Source organism: Poromitra crassiceps (genome assembly GCF_964638095.1).
Source record: "Poromitra crassiceps genome assembly, chromosome: 17".
Lineage (NCBI taxonomy): Eukaryota > Metazoa > Chordata > Actinopteri > Beryciformes > Melamphaidae > Poromitra > Poromitra crassiceps.
Window position 1 is genome coordinate 2,793,148 of NC_139635.1, and position 19,811 is coordinate 2,812,958.

General features: G+C 42.3%; 1 protein-coding gene across 1 annotated transcript in view; it reads left to right on the top strand.

The window, feature by feature from the left end:
• The window catches only part of exoc3 (exocyst complex component 3), a 90,929-nt gene that overhangs the window by 12,025 nt on the left and 59,093 nt on the right, over positions 1-19,811 (top strand). Inside the window, exons 2-6 of the mRNA XM_083653897.1 lie at positions 1,153-1,323; positions 5,832-6,051; positions 7,873-8,045; positions 9,882-10,094; positions 17,695-17,873. Of these exons, the coding sequence (XP_083510023.1) occupies positions 1,162-1,323; positions 5,832-6,051; positions 7,873-8,045; positions 9,882-10,094; positions 17,695-17,873 (947 nt within the window). The 5' untranslated portion in view covers positions 1,153-1,161. The remainder of the gene's footprint in view (positions 1-1,152; positions 1,324-5,831; positions 6,052-7,872; positions 8,046-9,881; positions 10,095-17,694; positions 17,874-19,811) is intronic.

The window sequence follows — 19,811 nt, forward strand, 5'->3', positions numbered from 1 at the left end:
GACCGCTTAATGTTGCCGTCATGCCAATAAGAGTCTAAATGTAATTTTTTATGTTTTATCTGCAGACTAAGCAGCTAGGCTTTCGGTTCTATAAAAGCCATTATTTTTTGTATTGACTATTGATACACTTTACTAAAAAAAATATTATATCACAATAGTGATGTCAGATTTGCTTAGGTCAGAGCTATGGAATATTAAATCATCCATCTCGCCCAGCCCTAATTTGATTGTTATGTTTTAGTTTTACATCAAATGAATTAGATGAACTAAATCGTTTACATACTATATTACCAAAGCACACACATACATACCTAACCCTAAAAATGTTTGTTGCCTGCTAGCTATCAGACAGCATAGAGAGACTTAAAGGTCCCAATTCGTGCAGCTGTAACCTCTTAAAAACGTGTGTCTCTGGTCCATAAAACATGATTCTGGATTAATCTGTTGAAAATATAGCAACCCCGTTTGTTGTGACGGAGTTCTCACTTCCTCATCTCGTCGCTTCCCAAGAATGGCCTGTTTCTATAATATATTCAGAACTAACAGTTCCCATTGGCCGCGGAGGGAGAGCCCGCCCCAGGCTCCCAGCGGCCAATCAGATTAGCGTCTGTGGACCAGCACGCTAGGTTGCGAGTTATCGTTAACATAACGGTACTACGCTAAAGAGGATGTGAATATGAAGATATCTTTTGCACTTACACCATACATTTGTATGTATTTTGTATTCGTTCATGCCCTGTCAAAGCTATTAGATGTAGCAAAGCCCGGTGAGTTTTTGTTTAACAAAAAAAAAGTAGTTTTTCAATAAACGGATGGAAACAATATCAGTGCATTTTTTAATCCGATTAATCGATTAATCGAACAAATAAACGACCGATTAATCGATTATCAAAATAATCGTTAGTTGCAGCCCTACAGTGGTGTTTGTTTGTGCCATGCTGTGTTTACACTGGTGTTTGTGTCATGCTGTGTTTACACTGGTGTTTGTGTCATGCTGTGTTTACACTGGTGTTTGTGCCATGCTGTCTTTACACTGGTGTTTGTGTCATGCTGTGTTTACACTGGTGTTTGTTTGTGTCATGCTGTGTTTACAGTGGTGTTTGTTTGTGTCATGCTGTGTTTACACTGGTGTTTGTCATGCTGTGTTTACAGTGGTATTTGATGCTGCTTAGTGTTGCCATGGAGGAGACCAATCGGGAGGCGGTTGCCACAGCGGTGCAGCGTGTAGCAGGCATGCTGCAGCGCTCGGACCAGCTGGACAAGGTGGAGCAGTACCGCCGACGAGAGGCCCGCAAGAAGGCCTCTGTAGAGGCCAGACTCAAGGTGACGTGTCTGTGGCTTTTCACAGGTTTTCATGGGCTGTTAAAAAGTCTAAAATCCAATAATCTAAATTTTAGGCCTCAACTGACAAGGCATCTCAGTCGATGCTCACTTGTTGGCGGAGGCATACAACCGCGATGCGGTATTTATTTATTTTTCTTTCTTTTTTTCTTGCCAGTATGGACGTGAATAGGTCTTAAATTGCATTCATGGTCTTAACACATTGAGTGCCACAGCGCTTCAGTAAAATTGTCTGGAGCCTGTGCCAGATTCACTTCCATTCAGTTGAAAACAGCTATAGAATTTTTTCTATTAGGGCTATATGGACAGGGCTGGACTCTAATGAAACATTGGACACTCCTGCTTCTTTCAAAGAAGACATTTTGTTTCTAGACAGTTCCATTATGAAATGACAGCCTCTGAAAGAAGAGCACTTTCAAGGGTTTTCTGCTGTCTTTTTTTACTTTTCAAGATAAAGTCACTTTTATGAATACTTTTTGCACTCTAATTTCAAGCACATTCACTGACTCTAGCTAATATTTTCTGATGTAGTGACGTGGTGTAGTTCTGTGCAGCCTGCGTGCCCCACCCCCCTCTCCCCCCCTCTCCCCCCCTGAGCTGCAAACTCCTCCCCACACGCACACAGTCTATTTTCGCAGCCTCCGTTTTTGCGCCGGGCGGCTGACGGCGGCTCCCGGGCGGATCCCAGCGCGACAAGGAAATGCCAAACGGGACTGCAGGAAAAGGTTTGGCCGTTCGGCGTCGGGTGCTGCCTTTCTGGCGGGTAATCGTGTGGAGAAACTATATGCAGACAGATAGACAGAGGCAGAGGAGCTCAGTTGTGGGCGCGGATCGCAGCCAACTGTCAGCTGCAGACAGAGCAATCTATATGGCTCTGGCTGCAGCATGCATCGGTTTCTCTTTGATCACGGCTTTCTCCTGCACAAAGTAAAGGATCTGAGCGCCAAGGTTTTAGGTTGGCGCAGCTGCCGTGTAGATTTTTAAGGTGGCGCCGTGTGATCCCTTGAAGGGATTCATGCTCACTGGCTGGGTACGACCTTAAACAGCAGAATTATGGAATAATATGAATTATGATATTGGGACGTCCACAGACGTCCTTGGCACTTCTCGTTAGGGCTGTTGAAACGAATTTTGATATTCGAATATTATTCGAATTTAATAATTATGAACGAAATTCGATTATTAATTTAAAAAAAAAACGATTTTTTTTTTTTTTTTTTTTTTTTTTTATTATTTTTTTAGAACACTAGAACAGTGACAAGTTCTGACAACATACTTGAAGAAAAGAGTGTTAACTGAAGTTGACTGTTGAAGCTGCTATACTGATGTAAACCTACCTGTAGCTCTTAAAATGTATGTTCATTCATTGTTAACTGAAGTTGACTGTTGAAGCTGCTATACTGAATGTAAACATGTAGCTCTTAAGTGCAATACGTGACTGATTTTTTTTTGTTCATGGCTCATTGTTGTTTTGGCAAAGTTTACTTATTTGTTTATTGATAAGGAGCTCAAACAAAGGCTGTGTCTTTTTTTATTATCAATTATTTTATTTTAGCATTTCAGACAGCACCAATACATCACTGATGAATATTAACTAAGCTCTGGTTATCTGACCTATTTTCTAATGCAATGAATGTATGTACATTGTACAAGGAACATGTTTTCTTAAATAAACATCATTGCTGGACTATTTGTGATAAGCCTAATATTATTTTGAATATTCATCCACCATTCACTTTTCCATCTACATTTGGTAAAATGCTTAGAAAAAGCTTTACTTGGTCAAACCCAAAGATTCAGCTATATTTAGAATCAGAACATAACATAAGAGAAGACAACAATTCACTCAGACCAAATTTTTTTTTTTTTTTTTTTTTTTAATTCAATTAAAAATTAATTAAAATATTCGAATATAATTCGAATATTAAAATGTATAAAGCACTGAAATTCGAATTTGATTATAGAGGGAGATTGACAGCCCTACTTCTCGTTACTTTTTTTTAGGACGTCCACAGACGTCTTAAAAAGGTCTTAAATGTAACTTGTTGAAACCTGCAGAAACCCTGTTGTTGGGCTGTTAATCCACAGACAAGTTCAGTACTTAATGCCTAATCCTCCTTCCCCTCCTTAATTCACTCACACTGTTTTCTCACAGTGGCAAAAGGCTGACCTGTCCGTTAATTTATTCACTCTAGGGCTGTCCCAAACGATTATTTTCTTATCGATTAATCTAACGATTATTTTTTCGATTAGTCGATTAATCTAACGATTATTATTATTATTATTATTTTTATTATATAACAATAAATTTACCCAAAACAAATAAATAACCAAAAACTTCTCAATTTCAGTATTTTATTTAACCATCTCATTCTCTTTAACAGTCCAACATAAAATCTAAATAAAATTAAAGCAAGAGCTTGTCCTCAAATAAAATGAATATAGTGCAATTCAAAATAAAATAGTAGAATAAATAAAATTCAAGTCACTTTCAGGAGGAATACCAAAAACCTTGTGCAATGTCAACTAGGGGTGTCAAAAATAATCGATTATAAGATGCATCGCGATGCGGACCTGCACGATTCTGCATCGATTCACAAATGTCAAAAATCGATTATTAAAATAAATAAAAAATAAATATATATATATATATATATATATATATATATATATATATATTTTTTTTTATATAATCAAATAAAATATAATGGAAGTACATGCAGTTGTTTATTTTAATTATGGATCATAATACAATGCAATTCTAAATGCACTTTTATTTTAAAAGTAGCCACACAGTGAGAAAAAAGAAAGTGAGAAAAAAAATCATGTATTCGGGAAAAAAAGTGATGCATCGATTTAAGATGCATCGAGATGCATCGAGATGCATCGATAATCGTTATCCAATCGAATCGTAGCCCTCTGAATCGTGATCGAATCGTGAGGCCAGTGAAGATTCACAGCCCTAATGTCAACTGAGTTTAGCAGCAGTCCAACATAAAATCATCATCTTACAGTACAATGGTGTGCAAAATTGATCATCGTGATTCATCACTGTATGTATGAACCCTTTCCCTAAACTGAGGAGGATCAGTATTTTTACAGGACATGGATTTATTTAATCACTGGAGTAATGTGCAGCTAACAGTCACAGACTGTAACAATGGTCTGTAACGTTAGTTTTGATCTCATCTTACATGGCCGTGAACGCAAACAGAAGAATGTAAACAGCCGAATAGCACTGTTAAATGATGCACGCAGTAAATTAACGTGAGCAGCAACATACTAACAATGGTCTGTACTCTGTAACGTTAGTTAGAGTTAGAGACTATATGAAGCTCCACCTCACGTTAGTCGGCTGTGCAATGGAGTGGGGCGAGGAGGAACGAATTCCACCCAAACCTAGTCCGCAAAAAAAATAACAAAATCGATAAAAATTCCACATGATCGACTCCATTCCTTAACGATCAATTATCGATTTTCGATAACTGATGAACATCCCTAGTATGTTATGTTCGCTGCGGTGCAGAAATTACTTTCAACATGACAGTGAGAGGCTGTATTCAGCCCGCAAACCGGAGTACGTTATAACGTTATACGTTAACAACTAACCAATGCTGGGGGTCCGTATGGAAAGTGGAAATCGAAATGGTTAAAAGGACCTTGAATCTCCAAAACAGCAACTTTTCAGGAAGTAAAAAAAACCTGTTTGCTCTTAAAATACTGAACCAAACGTCGTCAAAGTTAGCACGTCTTAATTATAGTTAGTTTCCCGCTGAATGTGTCATTACTTTATTAATATCTTACCTGGATAAGCTCAAATGATGTTGTTTATATTATCAGTCCGACTTGGAAGCACTCTCTCCCGGCCAGTCAGGCGGGAGAGAGTGGTATGCTCATGCACGAGCCCCAAGCTCCGGGCCGCGGGGGCGTGTGCAGCAGCAGCCCTCCTCGCCTCTCATGGCCGAGGCGGGGGCTTTGGCACTGGGATGAGAACAGTCTGACATAACGTAGCGTTAACGTTACTTTATTCTCGTCAGAAAACACTCCGATTTGCATGTTAAAACAAGTTTGCAGCCTAGGAATAACTGGAAAACATTTGATTGATCTATTCACGTCAGAGGAAGCCAGGATTAGTCAAAACGATATGAGAAATACACAATCTGCCGTGTGACTTTTCCGGGTTTACTATTCCTGCGTGGGGGGGTACAGACAGAGGTAGGGGACGAATTTCGAGGTTTGACTGACAGATTGAGGGCGAATGGCGTTACAACATTTACTCACAAGCTCGTTTTAATGCTTTTCCATTGGTTGCATTTGGTAAAAACCACACAGAGACGTGAAGGGTGACCAATGACACTGATTTATGACAAAAAGTAAAAAAGTGAAAAAAGGGAGATTCGAGGTCCTGGCACAACAGCGACAATATGTTGGCGCTTCTGGGAAGCATACAGTAATAATACTATTTGATCATTTGTGTCACTGTCATGTAGGCAGCTATCCAGTCCCAGCTTGACGGTGTCCGAACTGGGCTGAGCCAGCTGCACAGTGCTCTGGTGGATGTGAAAGACATCCAGAGCTCCCTGGCTGACGTCAGTAAAGACTGGAGGCAGAGCATCAACACCATCGAGAGTCTGAAAGACGTAAAGGATGCCGTGGTCCAACACAGCCAGCTGGCCTCCGCTGTGGAAAACCTCAAGAACATCTTCTCAGGTACATGAAAGCAGTGCTAGGATGGTCAGTTTGCTTCAACCTGAAAAATGTCAAGGATGCTGTGTTCAAATGCAGCTAGCTGGCTCCCCATGCTGGAAGAGCTCTAGAATCATCTCAAATACAGCAGAGCTGAAGAGACCTGGAAAATGGCAACACAAAATGTACTTACATTTATTTATCCTTTCAGGGGAAATTGGATCATTGCAAGAGCATAGAATAAGGCCTGAGTCAAACTAATGACGTGGTTTCGTGGATCTGATCTTGACTTTTCTTACTGACCATGTTCTCTCTCCCCTGGCTTTGTTCTGTCTTTCCTTGTTACTGTCACTGAGCTATAGAAACATGGAGGCCACGTCTCTATTTCCTCGCAGTATCCTCTGTTGCAGCTAGAATCCACCAGATTTGTGCTGCCTGATTCTGCGCAGTAGCTCCGTTGAGTTAGAACCTGTGTGTGGTCCTGTGTGTGGTCCTGTGTGTGGTCCCCGCTAGGGCTGTCTTCTAAAAGTCCACTATTCGATCATCAGTCGAGAGACCCGTGAGTCGACGGAGATTCCTCAAGTCGAGCAGTAGTTTTTTTTCTCTCCCTCCCCTCGTCAGTGTGGTGTGCTGTGCTCTTAAAATACTGAACACCACGTCATCAAAGTTGGCACATGTCTTCATTATAGTCAGTTTCCCGCTGGATGTGTCATTACATTGTTAATATCTTACCTGGATAAGCTCAAATGTTGTTGTTTATGTTATCAGTCCGACTTGGAAGCACTCTCTGCCGGCTGAGCAGCTGCGCAATGGCACACGTGCACGAGCTGCGTGGGGGAGCGCGGAGCACGAACAGTGGGATCTCTTCGATTTGCATGTTTAAACAAGTTTGCAGCCTAGGGATAACTCGAAAACATTTTATTGAACTATTCACGTCAGAGGAAGCCAGGATTAAACAAAACGATATCAGAAATGCACAGCGCATCTGCCTGTGTGTCTTTTCCGGGTATAGAGTCCTGCCTGAGGGGCGACAGACGGAGGTAGGGGAGGAGCTTCGAGGTTTGAGTGACAGATTGATGGCGAATGGCGTTATGAGAATTACTCACAAGATCGTTTTAATTAGGGATGTAATGATAACCGGTTTTAATGATAACCCTGATAAAATTCCTTACGATAACCATACTGTTTCAAATTTTCATTATCATTAAAACTGTGGTACCCGTGATTACCGTGGTACCGTGATTATAGTGCTTTGAAAAACATGGTAAATACTGTCCATTATCAACCAAGGGTGGCAACAGTCTCCCAGATGCAAACGTGCGTCCTTGGAGAAATGATTTCAGTGAGTGTATCAATCCTTTTTGGGTCTGAGTTTTCAATATACAATGTTGTAAAATGACGTTGCGCTGATTCGTCCTATATAGATGCGCCATATAAAAAATAAAAAATAGACGTATTCCAATCGAGTTTTATTAATATTTATGCAAATCGAATAATATTTGAATCCCGAAATTTGTTTCAACAGCCCTATTCCCCACCCTCCTCTTCAGTACCAGAGATATGTTCTATCTATCTTCTGTCATGTCTCTCTCTCCACCCTCCTCTTCAGTACCAGAGATATGTTCTATCTATCTTCTGACATGTCTCTCTCTCCACCCTCCTCTTCAGTACCAGAGATATGTTCCGTCTATCTTCTGTCATGTCTCTCTCTCCACCCTCCTCTTCAGTACCAGAGATATGTTCCGTCTATCTTCTGACATGTCTCTCTCTCCACCCTCCTCTTCAGTACCAGAGATATGTTCCGTCTATCTTCTGACATGTCTCTCTCTCCACCCTCCTCTTCAGTACCAGAGATAGTGGAAGAGACGCAGCAGCTGATAGAGCAGTCGGAGCTGCTGCATGCCCACCGCAAGCTGATGGACCTGGAGTGCTCACGGGACGACCTGATGTACGAGCAGTACCGTATGGACAGCAAGAACGCCAGTGACATGCATCTCATCTGCATCTACTTCGAAGACGTTAGTTCACCACGCATATTGCACATACTATGGTACTAGGCTGTTGAATTGTCACTGTGAAAGATCTTTGGAGCACATACTGACTTCCAATATTTTGCCACCCTGTCGCTGGATTAGGACTTAAATTTAAAGGGATGTTTGAAGTGTGGTCCTATGAGGTACCTGTATACAGTCAGTGTACTACATGCAGTAGAATGCAGCTGGTGCGGTCCCAGTTTGGAGAAATTGAGACCGGCTGCGGCGGGCAAGTAGAGCTGTCTGCTGAGTGTGAAGGGGGCTATGAGCAAAAACGTAAAAAACAACAACAGAAAAAATAGATAAAATGCTTCCATACTGCTCACCTGGCATAATCCAAGCCTCCACCAGCCCTGACATGCCAAGTTGACTTGACATATGTCATTTACAGCCTGTGTTTAGCTTAAATGTTAACTGTAACTGTAAACAGGGTCTAAAATTTAGACCCTGTTTTAACTTGAAACAGTTAGCACATGAAAATACATCATTTAGACTCTAAATGATGTATTTTCATGTGCTAACTGTTAGCATGAACAATTGTCAGGCAACAGCTATGACCAAATCAAATTCAAATGAAAACAAATTCTTCATATCCCTGGGGACTATTTTCAGTGCTACAGAACGGAACTACTTTCCTGAGATAGAAAACATGTTTACCGCTGGCTTATTAAGTTGTTTGGCCCGGTGCATGGTGATGATGTAGGGCTGCACAATCAATTGAATATTATCAAGTGATCAAGATTTTGGCTTCCCACAATCATGAAAACGAGAAAATTGAAAATCGTGATAAAATGTGTCACATTCCATTTAGCAATGTTGCTCTCTTGTGTTGCTCTCTTGTGTTGCTCTCTTGTGTTGTAAATCCAGCGCACTCGTTTCCCTCAGAGTGGTGCGCTCCGCCCCTCTGCCAAAGTCCAAACACGCTGTGGTTCATATAGTTTCAGCTTGAGTTGAGAGCGCAGAGGGAGCCGGCGCGTTTGTCCGTTTATGTTTTAATCTTCCTGGGTAGAAGATGGCAGTTCAAAGAATTACATTATTTTTTAGATATATAATATTTTGCTCAATAAATGCATGATGCTCCCAAAGTCAATGAGTAATTGTTTTAAATAAGCGTGATCTCAATATTAATCAAAATAATTTTGACCATAATCGTGCAGCCCTATGATGATGTAATATGCTACAGAGCGGCTGTACGGTTCTGTGACGTTTTTTTAATAGCTGTTTAAAGCCCAGTTTAGACCAAAGATTCACAACCAGCCGAGTTGCAACTTGCAATTACTTGCAACTAACCAGCCCCTGCGACTTGACACCCTTGTATTGCTGACAACGCCATCAGCCGGCTGAAGTCGAGATGAGACGCGCCAGTTTACACCGCTGCAACTTTCCCCTGCAATGTTCTAAAATGGTTGCGTCTTGTTGCAAATCTTTGGTGTAAACTGGCCTTAATTAATACAATGCCGTTCTCTGGCTGCTGGGCTGCATTGGGCTACATGGACCAGACTTGCTTTGCTGGTACAACAAAATCATTGTTGATTTTGTTATTTTCATAGGATTTGTTGACTGTACAATGCATTAAAAAACACCTGCCTTCTCCTTTAACCTTAATGGTATGTGTTCCACTGCGGCACTCCCATTCTATCCCATTTTATTAAATAGAACAGAAAAGTTGATAACGGGCCTGAGTGTTGAACATCTTTGTTTGTTTTTGTCATTATTTGTAGCAGCAGTGATCTTTTCTCCTAATGGTTGCACATGCAAGTGCTCTCATATTCCACTGACCTTTGCATCAGCTGTTTGTTCGGTTTCCTTGCGTTCTGTCAGGTGCAGGCATTGTCAGACGAGCTGGCCAAGCAGCTGTGGATGGTGCTCCAGCGCTCCATGGTGACGGTTCGCCGTGACCCCACCATGCTGGTCTCTGTGATTCGCATCATCGAGCGCGAGGAGAAGGTGGATCGACGCATGCTGGACCGCAAGAAGCAGACCGGCTTCATCCCACCGGGGCGACCCAAACACTGGAAGGACAAGATGTTCACGGTAAGGGGAAAGAAAGGGAAGGTGGGAAAGACCAGATACATGCTGTTTAGATGCTCAAAGTGCTGCTTGGCTAATTGCTGCAATTGCGTGCCAATTGATTTAATTTGAATGATAATGATAATGATAATGGAGTTGAATGTCTCTCCAAACTTTTTTATGTCGATTTTAGTCAGCAAAAGTTGTAAAAAGAGAATCCCGCACACTGTCCAAACTTGCAATGACGATTTATTTTGACGTTTCGGTCTCAGACCTTTTTCAAACAAATGGTTTACAGATACTCTGAAGCCATCTTAAATAAGAAGTGGCTGTAGTGTCATAGCCAATGAAACTCCCCGCATGAAAATAGGCTATGAGGCATCACAAGACATCAATCATCAATAAAAAGCAGGCTAAGCGATACATGAAAAACAATACGTATTTAGAAGATCTGTTATCAAATAATTAGAACATATATTTTCAATAAGGTGAGGCTCACAAAGATAGGAAATAGGTAGGGACAAACAATAATCCGATAAATAATTAGACTGAGACAAGACTGCCTCAAATTAGACCTGAGAAGTGTCCCTGCAGGCAATGAGCTATAGGCTAGGAAATGCCTGCATCAGGTACATTTGTAAATGAGTCTCACAACACACATCAAGAAATCAATTATAAATAGAGGAAAGTAGTATACTTCAGAACCAACAGTAATCAATAACAATCCATATTTTGTAGGGGTGCACCGATCAAGTTTTTTTTTGCCACCTATGAGAAATATCTGCCCGACCAATCACCGATTGATCACCAACCACAGATTATTTTGAGCAGCTATAGCAGTCTATTCATCCACTTTTAAGTGGCTTAGTGTTCAAAGCTGGATGTATAGTAATAGTATAAGTTGTGTAATATTGGATAAAGCTATTTGGGTAATCTAAGCTATTTAACTCATTGCCCGCCATTGGCGTCTCTAAAGGTTATTTAAAAAACCGCTTCCCCGCCATTGACGTCATCGAACGGCAATAAGTGTTTTCACCGTCATGTGATAGATGTTCTTCTTACTCACCTTGTGAAATAGTACAGCACGTCTAAAGGTGTACAGGATCGACCATGATTGTCTAACAAAACCAGGAAGCAGAAAAAAGTAACAATCTCCCATCAGAAAAGGTCCATAGCACAGCTCCATGGCACGGCTCAGATGCTGGTCCAGCAGCTTTTATCCATACTCCATTGGACTGGATTGGACTCCATTACAGCGGGGGGGCAGCCTGTCACTCAAACGTGAATGATTTTGTTTTCACCACGCACCACGCAACCTGCATGCAACACGTCCACAAGTCACTTGTCCTCAGGAAATAGTAATCCAGTTCCTAAACTGTTGACGCCGTGTAAATTTCAGCCGGTAGATTGCTCCTGACATACAGTAGCCTACACAGACAACCAGTCGTCCCCCCGTGCAAGACGAACGCGCGACCCGGGCTTCCCTCTAATGAGCGGGGTGAATCTTTCTCACACCAGTGTTACGGTAAAAGCTGTGCCCACGGGCGAGTTTGACCGAAAGGGGAAACAAAATCATTATGGGGTTCATAGTTGAGTGTAGGGATGCACATTTTCCATAAATTCCAAACTCGATCATTGGTCACGTTAACGAGCAATCAATCGAGTAATTGTAATAAAAAAAATAAAAAAATCCAAACCATACCAAATGCGTTTTTTCCTCAATAAAACCTTTATTTATACAGCAACAACTTATTGTATATTTCTCACGGCATTGCATAGCATAGCCTACGCTATAAAACGTATGAAATCGGGATGTTCATCAGTTATCGAAAATCGATAATTGATCGTTAAGGAATGGAATCGATCATGTGGAATTTTTATCGATTTTGTTATTATTTAAAAAATATTTCTTTTTTTTTTCTTTTTTTTGCGGACTAGGTTTGGGTGGAATTCGTTCCTCCTCGCCCCACTCCATTGCACAGCCGACTAACGTGAGGTGGAGCTTCATATAGTCTCTAGTTTTCTGGCTGGGCACGGGCCTTTGTGCCAACAAAACTGTTTTAAACATGGGGAATTCACACCGGCATGCGCCGGGGGCAGCAGAGTGTTGGAGAGGAGACACATTGAAATAAAGAGTTCATTGAGGAGAACACGTTGTCTTGCGTATTTTCTGCCATAGGCATTCATTTTGTAAAAAAATAAATTAAAATAAATTAAAAAAATATGATTATTAACACATTCACTGCCAGCCGTTTTTTTTTAACTGTAGGTAGCTTCTGCCAGAGGGTTTTTTTGAGGATTCTGGCTCATTTTACAAGAGCCGAGGATTATTTTCTGCTTGGACTTTGTGAACACAAAGTTCACAAAAGTACTAATAGAATGTGTGCTTTCTCTGTCTAAAAGAGTTAGTTTGTAGAGTTAGTAGTTATGTAGATATTAGCCGTTGAGTACAGCATGGTTTCAGCGTCTGAGACTGAAAGCTGAGATAATCGCAGTTTTGTGAAATTCAATCAAACAGGCAGAACAGTCACTTTAACCATTTATTTTTGGCATCAGTGAGAGATCAGACATCTAAACAATATAGTTCTGAACGCCCTCTCCTTCAAACTCCTCCCTCCGTGGGCGTGTCTGGTGGCTTTCAGCAGCGTTTGTCACAAGCAGTTTCTACTGCCTGTCTGAGCAGTGAGCAGCAACCTGGCGGCCCAACTTTGTGTGGATGGGGCTCACTCGTTTCTTGGGTTTGAGAGCTTTGATGAAGCTTTGTGCGATTCTAGGCTTTATGCTGCGTGTTTCAAAGTGTGTTTTCCACCCAGTCTATTTTTGGGAACCCCCCACCGTTGTGCGCCCGTGTGCACCAGCGTGAAAGCGTTTTCGCCTACAGTATGAGAATGAGGCTTGTTCGTTTCTGGGTTTTCGGTTGAGCTCAGCTGCAATGAAGCTGCCTGCGTGCGATTGTGGGCTTTCTGCCGTGTTTCAAAGTGTGTTTCACCCATAAGCTATTATGCAAATTTGCAATCCCCCACCGCAAGCTCCCAGCGCGATAATGCGCGAAAGCGTTTTCGCCAATCCATTTTACAGTATGAGAGAATGGTTTCCTCGCGCGTTCCCCTGCAGTTTTGGCTCTGCTTTTTCTAGTCTGGAGAGCACTGTCGCCACTTATGGCTCAATTCCACCACATTTTACAGCCCTGCACAGCCCGTCACCACTCGGCTCTACTTGCTTCAACCCGATGGACGTTCTGCTTCGACCGCCCTTCATCTGCCCCCGCCCACACCTGGTCGTCACAGCGACCGCATATCTGCCCTCCACCCATGTTCTGAAATAGGCTATAACATAACGTTACAATTAAATCCATACACAGAACTTTTAAACTGTTTATGAAATACTGGTGCCTCTAAATTACCTACAGTGTGTGTGTGTGTGTGTGTGTGTGTGTGTGTGTGTGTGTGAGAGAGAGAGAGAGAGAGAGAGCAGTGCTGGCATGATCACAGTCCTTGATCCTGGCCTGAGCAGCCAGCTCATAGCATCACAGCATGTTGGGCGGGTGTTACAGTGTACATGGGCAAAAGTGACAATCGACCAGGAGAATGGATATCACTTTGTTGTTAGTCAAAACTCACAAGCGCTGCACGAGGGACGGGCGCGAGGGACGGGGGTTGCGCTAGAGTGAAGCCTCTACCCCCGCGGCCTCTCACCAGGCAAAACCGCGGCTTCACCAGGCGCCTGCGGCCTAGCGGAGCCGACGCAGCACTAACTACACAAGCGCTTCAGAGCAGCGGACTTTTGGACAATTGAAACCACCGCGCCGATTTTATTTCACCAGAGGCGAAGGCAGCAAAACAAAAGACTGATAGAAAAGCATAATAGAAGAGAAAAGAAGGTAAACTGGTATGCAGCGCTGCATTCACAGTCAGTAGGATATAGAGAGTAAACACGATTCTGCCTGACCAATCAGTCGCCTACAATGTTTTCACGTCACGGTATGGACCCGGGTTGGCAGAATAGAACCCCGACGAGGCAGGTACTAAAAGTAGCCCAGCTCAGCCCCAAATCAAACCGAGCTGGGCCGGTTTATACCGGTGGGATGAGACCAAAAGTCGAGTCGAGCGGAGCGGGACCGCGCTACTAGCTGCGGTGGGATTGGGCCATTAGTGGGTCGGTGGAATGGGTTGTACACGTTCGGTGGCTCCAATATTTTTATAGGAGACGTGGGGGGCGTTGATCCACGTCCCACCGTCAATTTTTTTTTTTTTTTTTTTTTGACGACTTGACTCGTCAATGGCAGTCAACCGTTGGATTTTTTTTGACGAGTCAACTCGCCAATGGCAGTGAACGTGTTAAAAAAAAAGAGGCAGAATTCCAAGATGTAAAGTCTGAATTCTGATAAATAAAGTCACAGTTGTGTGTGAGAGAGAAAAAACAACTCCCTCTGTAACTTTGCATCTTTCTGCCAGAGGTCATTGAATTTTGAGGACTTCACTACCAAAGGTACGAGACAGGCAAAAGATCAAATGTTGGTGAGTTGAGCTTTCTCTGGATGGAGCACTTGACTCGCTGCTGTTTAGGAAACACTTTTGGGTTTCGCTCTTAAAGGAATAGTTGGGATGTTTTGATGTGGGCTTGTATGAGGTCAGTGTACTACATGCAGTAGAATGCAGCCGGCGCGGTCCCAGTTTGGAGAAATGGAGACCGGCCGCGTCAGGACACAGCCACAGCCACAGCTGAGTGTGAACAGGGTCACGAGACCTGGCTAGTAGATACACTACAGTGTAGATTTCAGCTCAAAACAGGGAGTAAATGACGTCTTTTCAAGTCAAATTGCAAACCTGCTAACACTCCAGATCTATGCGGGAGTCTCCCGATTTTTAACCATTTCTCCCGCTGTGCTCCCGATTGGTCATTCCTCCTGCTAATCTTCCGATTTGTAAGATATGTCGTGGTACCTGGCAACCCAAGCCAGAGGCAGTGACGAGTGACGCAGTAACTGCGTCACTGCACTCGCTCAAGCTCTCGCTTTGCCACTGGAAAAAAAGGATGAAACACGTCCCAAGAAGAAGAGATGTGCTGCCAATTTTCAGTCCACTTGGTACAAGACCTTCCCGTTTCTAACCACTAGCCACATTGGCAAATACCGTTGCGTTTTTTTAAGCTGTAGAACACGTTAGAACAAGCTGTAGAACACGAAATGACGTTAGCAAACATGCTAAACATGCCAAAAACGAACAAGCCGTGGACAGGGGCGAAAACTTCTAACATACTGTATTCCATATTCACTAATCTCTCTAGACAGACTTTCGACTTGGAAAATCTGTCGGCAGGCTCCGTCAAAAGGGCTGCAACAGCGCACACAGGCACGCTGCGCTTTACCCGATCAAAACGACGTGAACGTGACATTTTCAGCGTATAGCAACGAGATATCTCGTCATTGGCAGTCAACCGTTGGATTTTGTAAGACGAGATATCTCGTCAATGGCAGTGAACGTGTTAATATGATCGATAATCGATAATTGATCGTTAATTTTCCCCGATTTTCGATTATGGAAATTTTGTGTGTGTGTGTGTGTGTGAGTGTGTGTGTGAGGAGAGTGAGAGAGAGAGCGCAGCAGCACAGCTCAGAGAGAGATTTCCGAATTGAGAGCTGCGTTCGCCAAAGACCCATAAATGTCATAAAATCATCGAAAATAGCCCACCAACAGATACAAAAACATGAGCATATGTGTTTAATGTACATAGAAAGAACTGCTGTGATCAGACTTTTGAAACGCATTAAAAGAACACGATGTGATCCCTAAGTATCGCCCACTTCAACCCCAGCTTCAAAAAGCAGTGAAAACAGGGAAATGGCAATATTTAGGATTTGCGTTGGCTTTTTGAGGCTTGCAATTAGTCACATAAGACCCTAAATTACATAGTTGGAAGGTTTTGGTGCATTTTGCTTGCCAGGGTCGTTAACCCACCAGCATAAAAAACAAAACAAGTTGCCAGCCACTGCCAGCGTCTTTCATAATTTTCACTAATGTTTCAAGACCCACAGACTATTTTGTTCTATGAATATGTTAATCAATCAATTTATCTATCTATCTATCTATCTATCTATCTATCTATCTATCTATCTATCTATCTATCTATCTATCTATCTATCTATCTATCTATAAATTTGGCAATGTTGGCAATCTCTGTCTGTTTCAAGAATTTTGGCTGACCACAGCTATTTATGTGCGATCCGGCTGAAATTTTCAGGGGGTGTAAAAAGCACCCGTGCTAGTGACCTGACGGAGCCAGATTTTTTAATTATTAGGTGATTGCCCTAATTGCCTAATGGCATCTGTGATGTCATCAATGATGTCATACCATCACTGATGATGTCATCAGTGATCCCATCAGTGATGTCATACATAGGCATTGTGACATCATTGTGACATCACTGATGATGTCATCAGTGACACACACACACACACACACACACACACACACACACACACACACACAAGAGAGACTGAGGGAGAGAAAGAGGGGGGAGAGACTGAGGGAGAGAGAGAGCGAGACATTGAGGGAGATCTCCCAAATTGACAATATTAGTGCACAAAAGTGCTGCTTGACTCAACCAGAGCTGTCTAAACAATAATGAAAAATTATTGTATTATAGTATATAAAAAAAATAACAACGTACTACGTTGTGTGTTACTGTACGTAAGGTGTGTTAACAGGATTTGCTTCTAATAGGCTACCTTGAAGGTCATTTCTGCAGTAGTAACACTTTCTCCTTGAAAGTGACACACACACACGTCAAGCTGGATCACAAGCAGCAGACATCGGCTATTAGATAACGTTAAACGAGACGTTTGTCTCCTCACGTTTCCTTACTGAAAACACGTGTCTAATCTTGTTTACATCTACGTTAACCAGCTTGCCCTGCTCGTTGAGCCATGTTCATCCATAACGTTACGTTACCGTTTGTCATTAACGCACGATTTTCATAGTTTTTCAGCTAATACACGTTCTACTAAGAATGTGAAATGTTTCCATACTTTAGATAGAGTTTAGTTAGGAAAGTTTTCAGCACCTCCGCCATCTTAGAGCCGGCATGGGGCTCCCATTTCGTCTCCATGGAGACAACACGCGACATACAGTAGTCAGTCCAAGACACAGGAAGTGGCCAGCTCTACGACAAACACAGCAAGTCCAATGTAGTAAATAAATATAAACGTATATATAATTATATATAGCCCCCCAACGAATCGCAACCCAATTCGTTGCCAGCTAATTTAATAATATTATTTTTATGATTTGATTAGTTGTTGCAGCCCTACTTCCTGGTTTTAGTGGACCATCACCATCGCTTCTTTGTAAATCTGGAAGTGCTGTGCTATTTCACAAGGTGCATAAGAGACCATCTATCATATGACAGTGAAAACATAGATTGCCATGGAATCACATCATTGGCGGTGAAGCGTTGTCTTGGAAATGACGTTGGATCACGTCAATGGCAGGAAAAGAGTTAAAGATGTGTTATAATGTTGATGCAGATATAATCAGTGATGAGATGGTTTTTTCTTTTTTAGTGCAAATCTGCAATCCCAAAGTGTAAACCTATGAACTGCTCTCTCACCCGTTTCTCTGGCAGGTCTTGGAGGGTACTGTCAGCACCCGCATCGAGGGCACTCAGTCAGTGACCAGGGAGGCAGACAAGATGTGGCTGGTCCGTCTTCTGGAGATAACCAGGAAGTATGTTCTGGATGACCTCCGCATCGTCAAGAACCTCATGGTGCAATGCTTCCCTCCACACTACAACACCTTCCACAGGTACCACAACACAATTACATTTCTGTGTGTAAATGAACATAAGACGTAAAAGCTATTTCTAAACATGCAGTGAATTCCTGAACATTCCCAGATGCTAGCCGGTCGGCCTGCATGTTTAGCAACAATTATCTACTATGAGCGCACTCCCGCGAACGCGGAAACATTACCATCCCAGCCTCTAGTTAGTACAAACTTTTTTGCTTGTGGGCCGCATACAGAAAAATGGGGGCCAAACAATATTTAGCGTGGCAGTTTTCAACCTGTTTACACTGAAAGTGAGGAAGAAATTAGACCAGAAAACCCTTGTGCCATCAAAGATTTCTACCTAAATAAATATATGACACATAGTTTATTGATGTGCTCACCTATTACAATGGGTATTTCTGTATGTTTTCAAATGTTATTTTCCTGTGCCAACAGGTTAAGACAGATAATTTCACCAACATTCAGTATTAAAAATGTAAAAAAATAAACAGACAAAAAAATAGACCAGATCAGGGTACTCAAGTATAACCCATTTTCAATGGTTTTAAATGGAAAAAACTAAATGGAGGGGAATCATTTTTTTTGTTTTTGTTTTTCCGTTTCCGTTTATTTCCCCGTTTACGTTTCCGTTTTCTAATTTTTCAGTTTTAAACTCTAAAACGGAAAAACTTTTTTAGCAACAACAACAAAAAAAAGTTTGTTGCTAAATTCATGGCGGGCCACCCCTGCTCTAGTACAAGGTCCGTGTTGTTGGCAGAGCGGCTGTAGTTTAGCAGCTCCCAGCTCATTTTCCGGAACATGCCGTGAGCGCGCGGGTGGTTAAATGGCACTTTTCCAAACCATTAGTGTCCTCCTGCTATTTAATAATTTCATGAAAGGACATAGTTATGTGGCTGGATTATTTGGAAGAGAGCCACATTGGTGAGTAAACAAGTAAAGTTGAATCATTTCTTTTCCTCCATCTGCAAGTTTGAAAATGCAACAAGGAGATGATGCTGTATTAGGCTATTTGGTGATAAGTGCCCACTATTAATGTTCGCATATATTAATGAATTCTTCACACATATCAATGAATTAAACAAGCAAACTCATGAACAGCGTTTAGTAGGCTACTTGCTTTGATCAGCAAGTGAGGACAGCCTGACGGTGCCAGGTGGGAGTCTGGGAGAGAGCTGCATTGTTTTCTCATCAAGCCAATGTCAAGGAAATATATTGGCTCATATTTGTGTTTGCAAATGTGGATAGGAGTGTGCATGTTGTCTGTGTTTCAATAATGAATGCGTCCCAAGCTTGCCCAGAATGACGTGCCCGCAGTCCTGTGCCCCACAACGAATCACGATGCATTTAATCGATCACGTGTCTTGAAAACGACTCTACTCTGCCTCTGATTGGCCCTGATATCGCTCAATCATCAATCCGCTGTCCTGTGTGTTTTGCGAGGGGGGGGGACCCGTCAACATCTGTTGTAGCAGTCAAAATCCCGTTGTGTCGGTGAGCCATAAATGTCTCAATGAATGGGAAACACTGCACCTAAACGCTGTTTGAACCTCGTAAACGCCACAGAAGAAGACACACCAAAACAACACAATCCGACCAATAAAAATGGAATCAACTGTACACGATAAAAAAAAAAAAAAAAAAAATTCAGACGGCAGCCCGTCTTTATTGTCACACGAACACACTACAACACATGCATGCGGCCACTACACACACTCATGCTGACGGTGGCCGGTGAAATATGTCCTCTACATTTGACCCATCCAGGCTTGTCCTTTCCTCCAGGGGGCAGGCCAGGAGCAGTGGTCGCTATTTCTTTCCAGCATCCGGGGACCTTCATTGGACCATCATTGGACCAACTTCAGATGTTGTCGTCACTGGTCGGATGACGATCTTCTGCATGTTTTTAGTGGGGGGTTATGTACGGAGGAACCCCCTGGGGGGTACGGGGAGAAC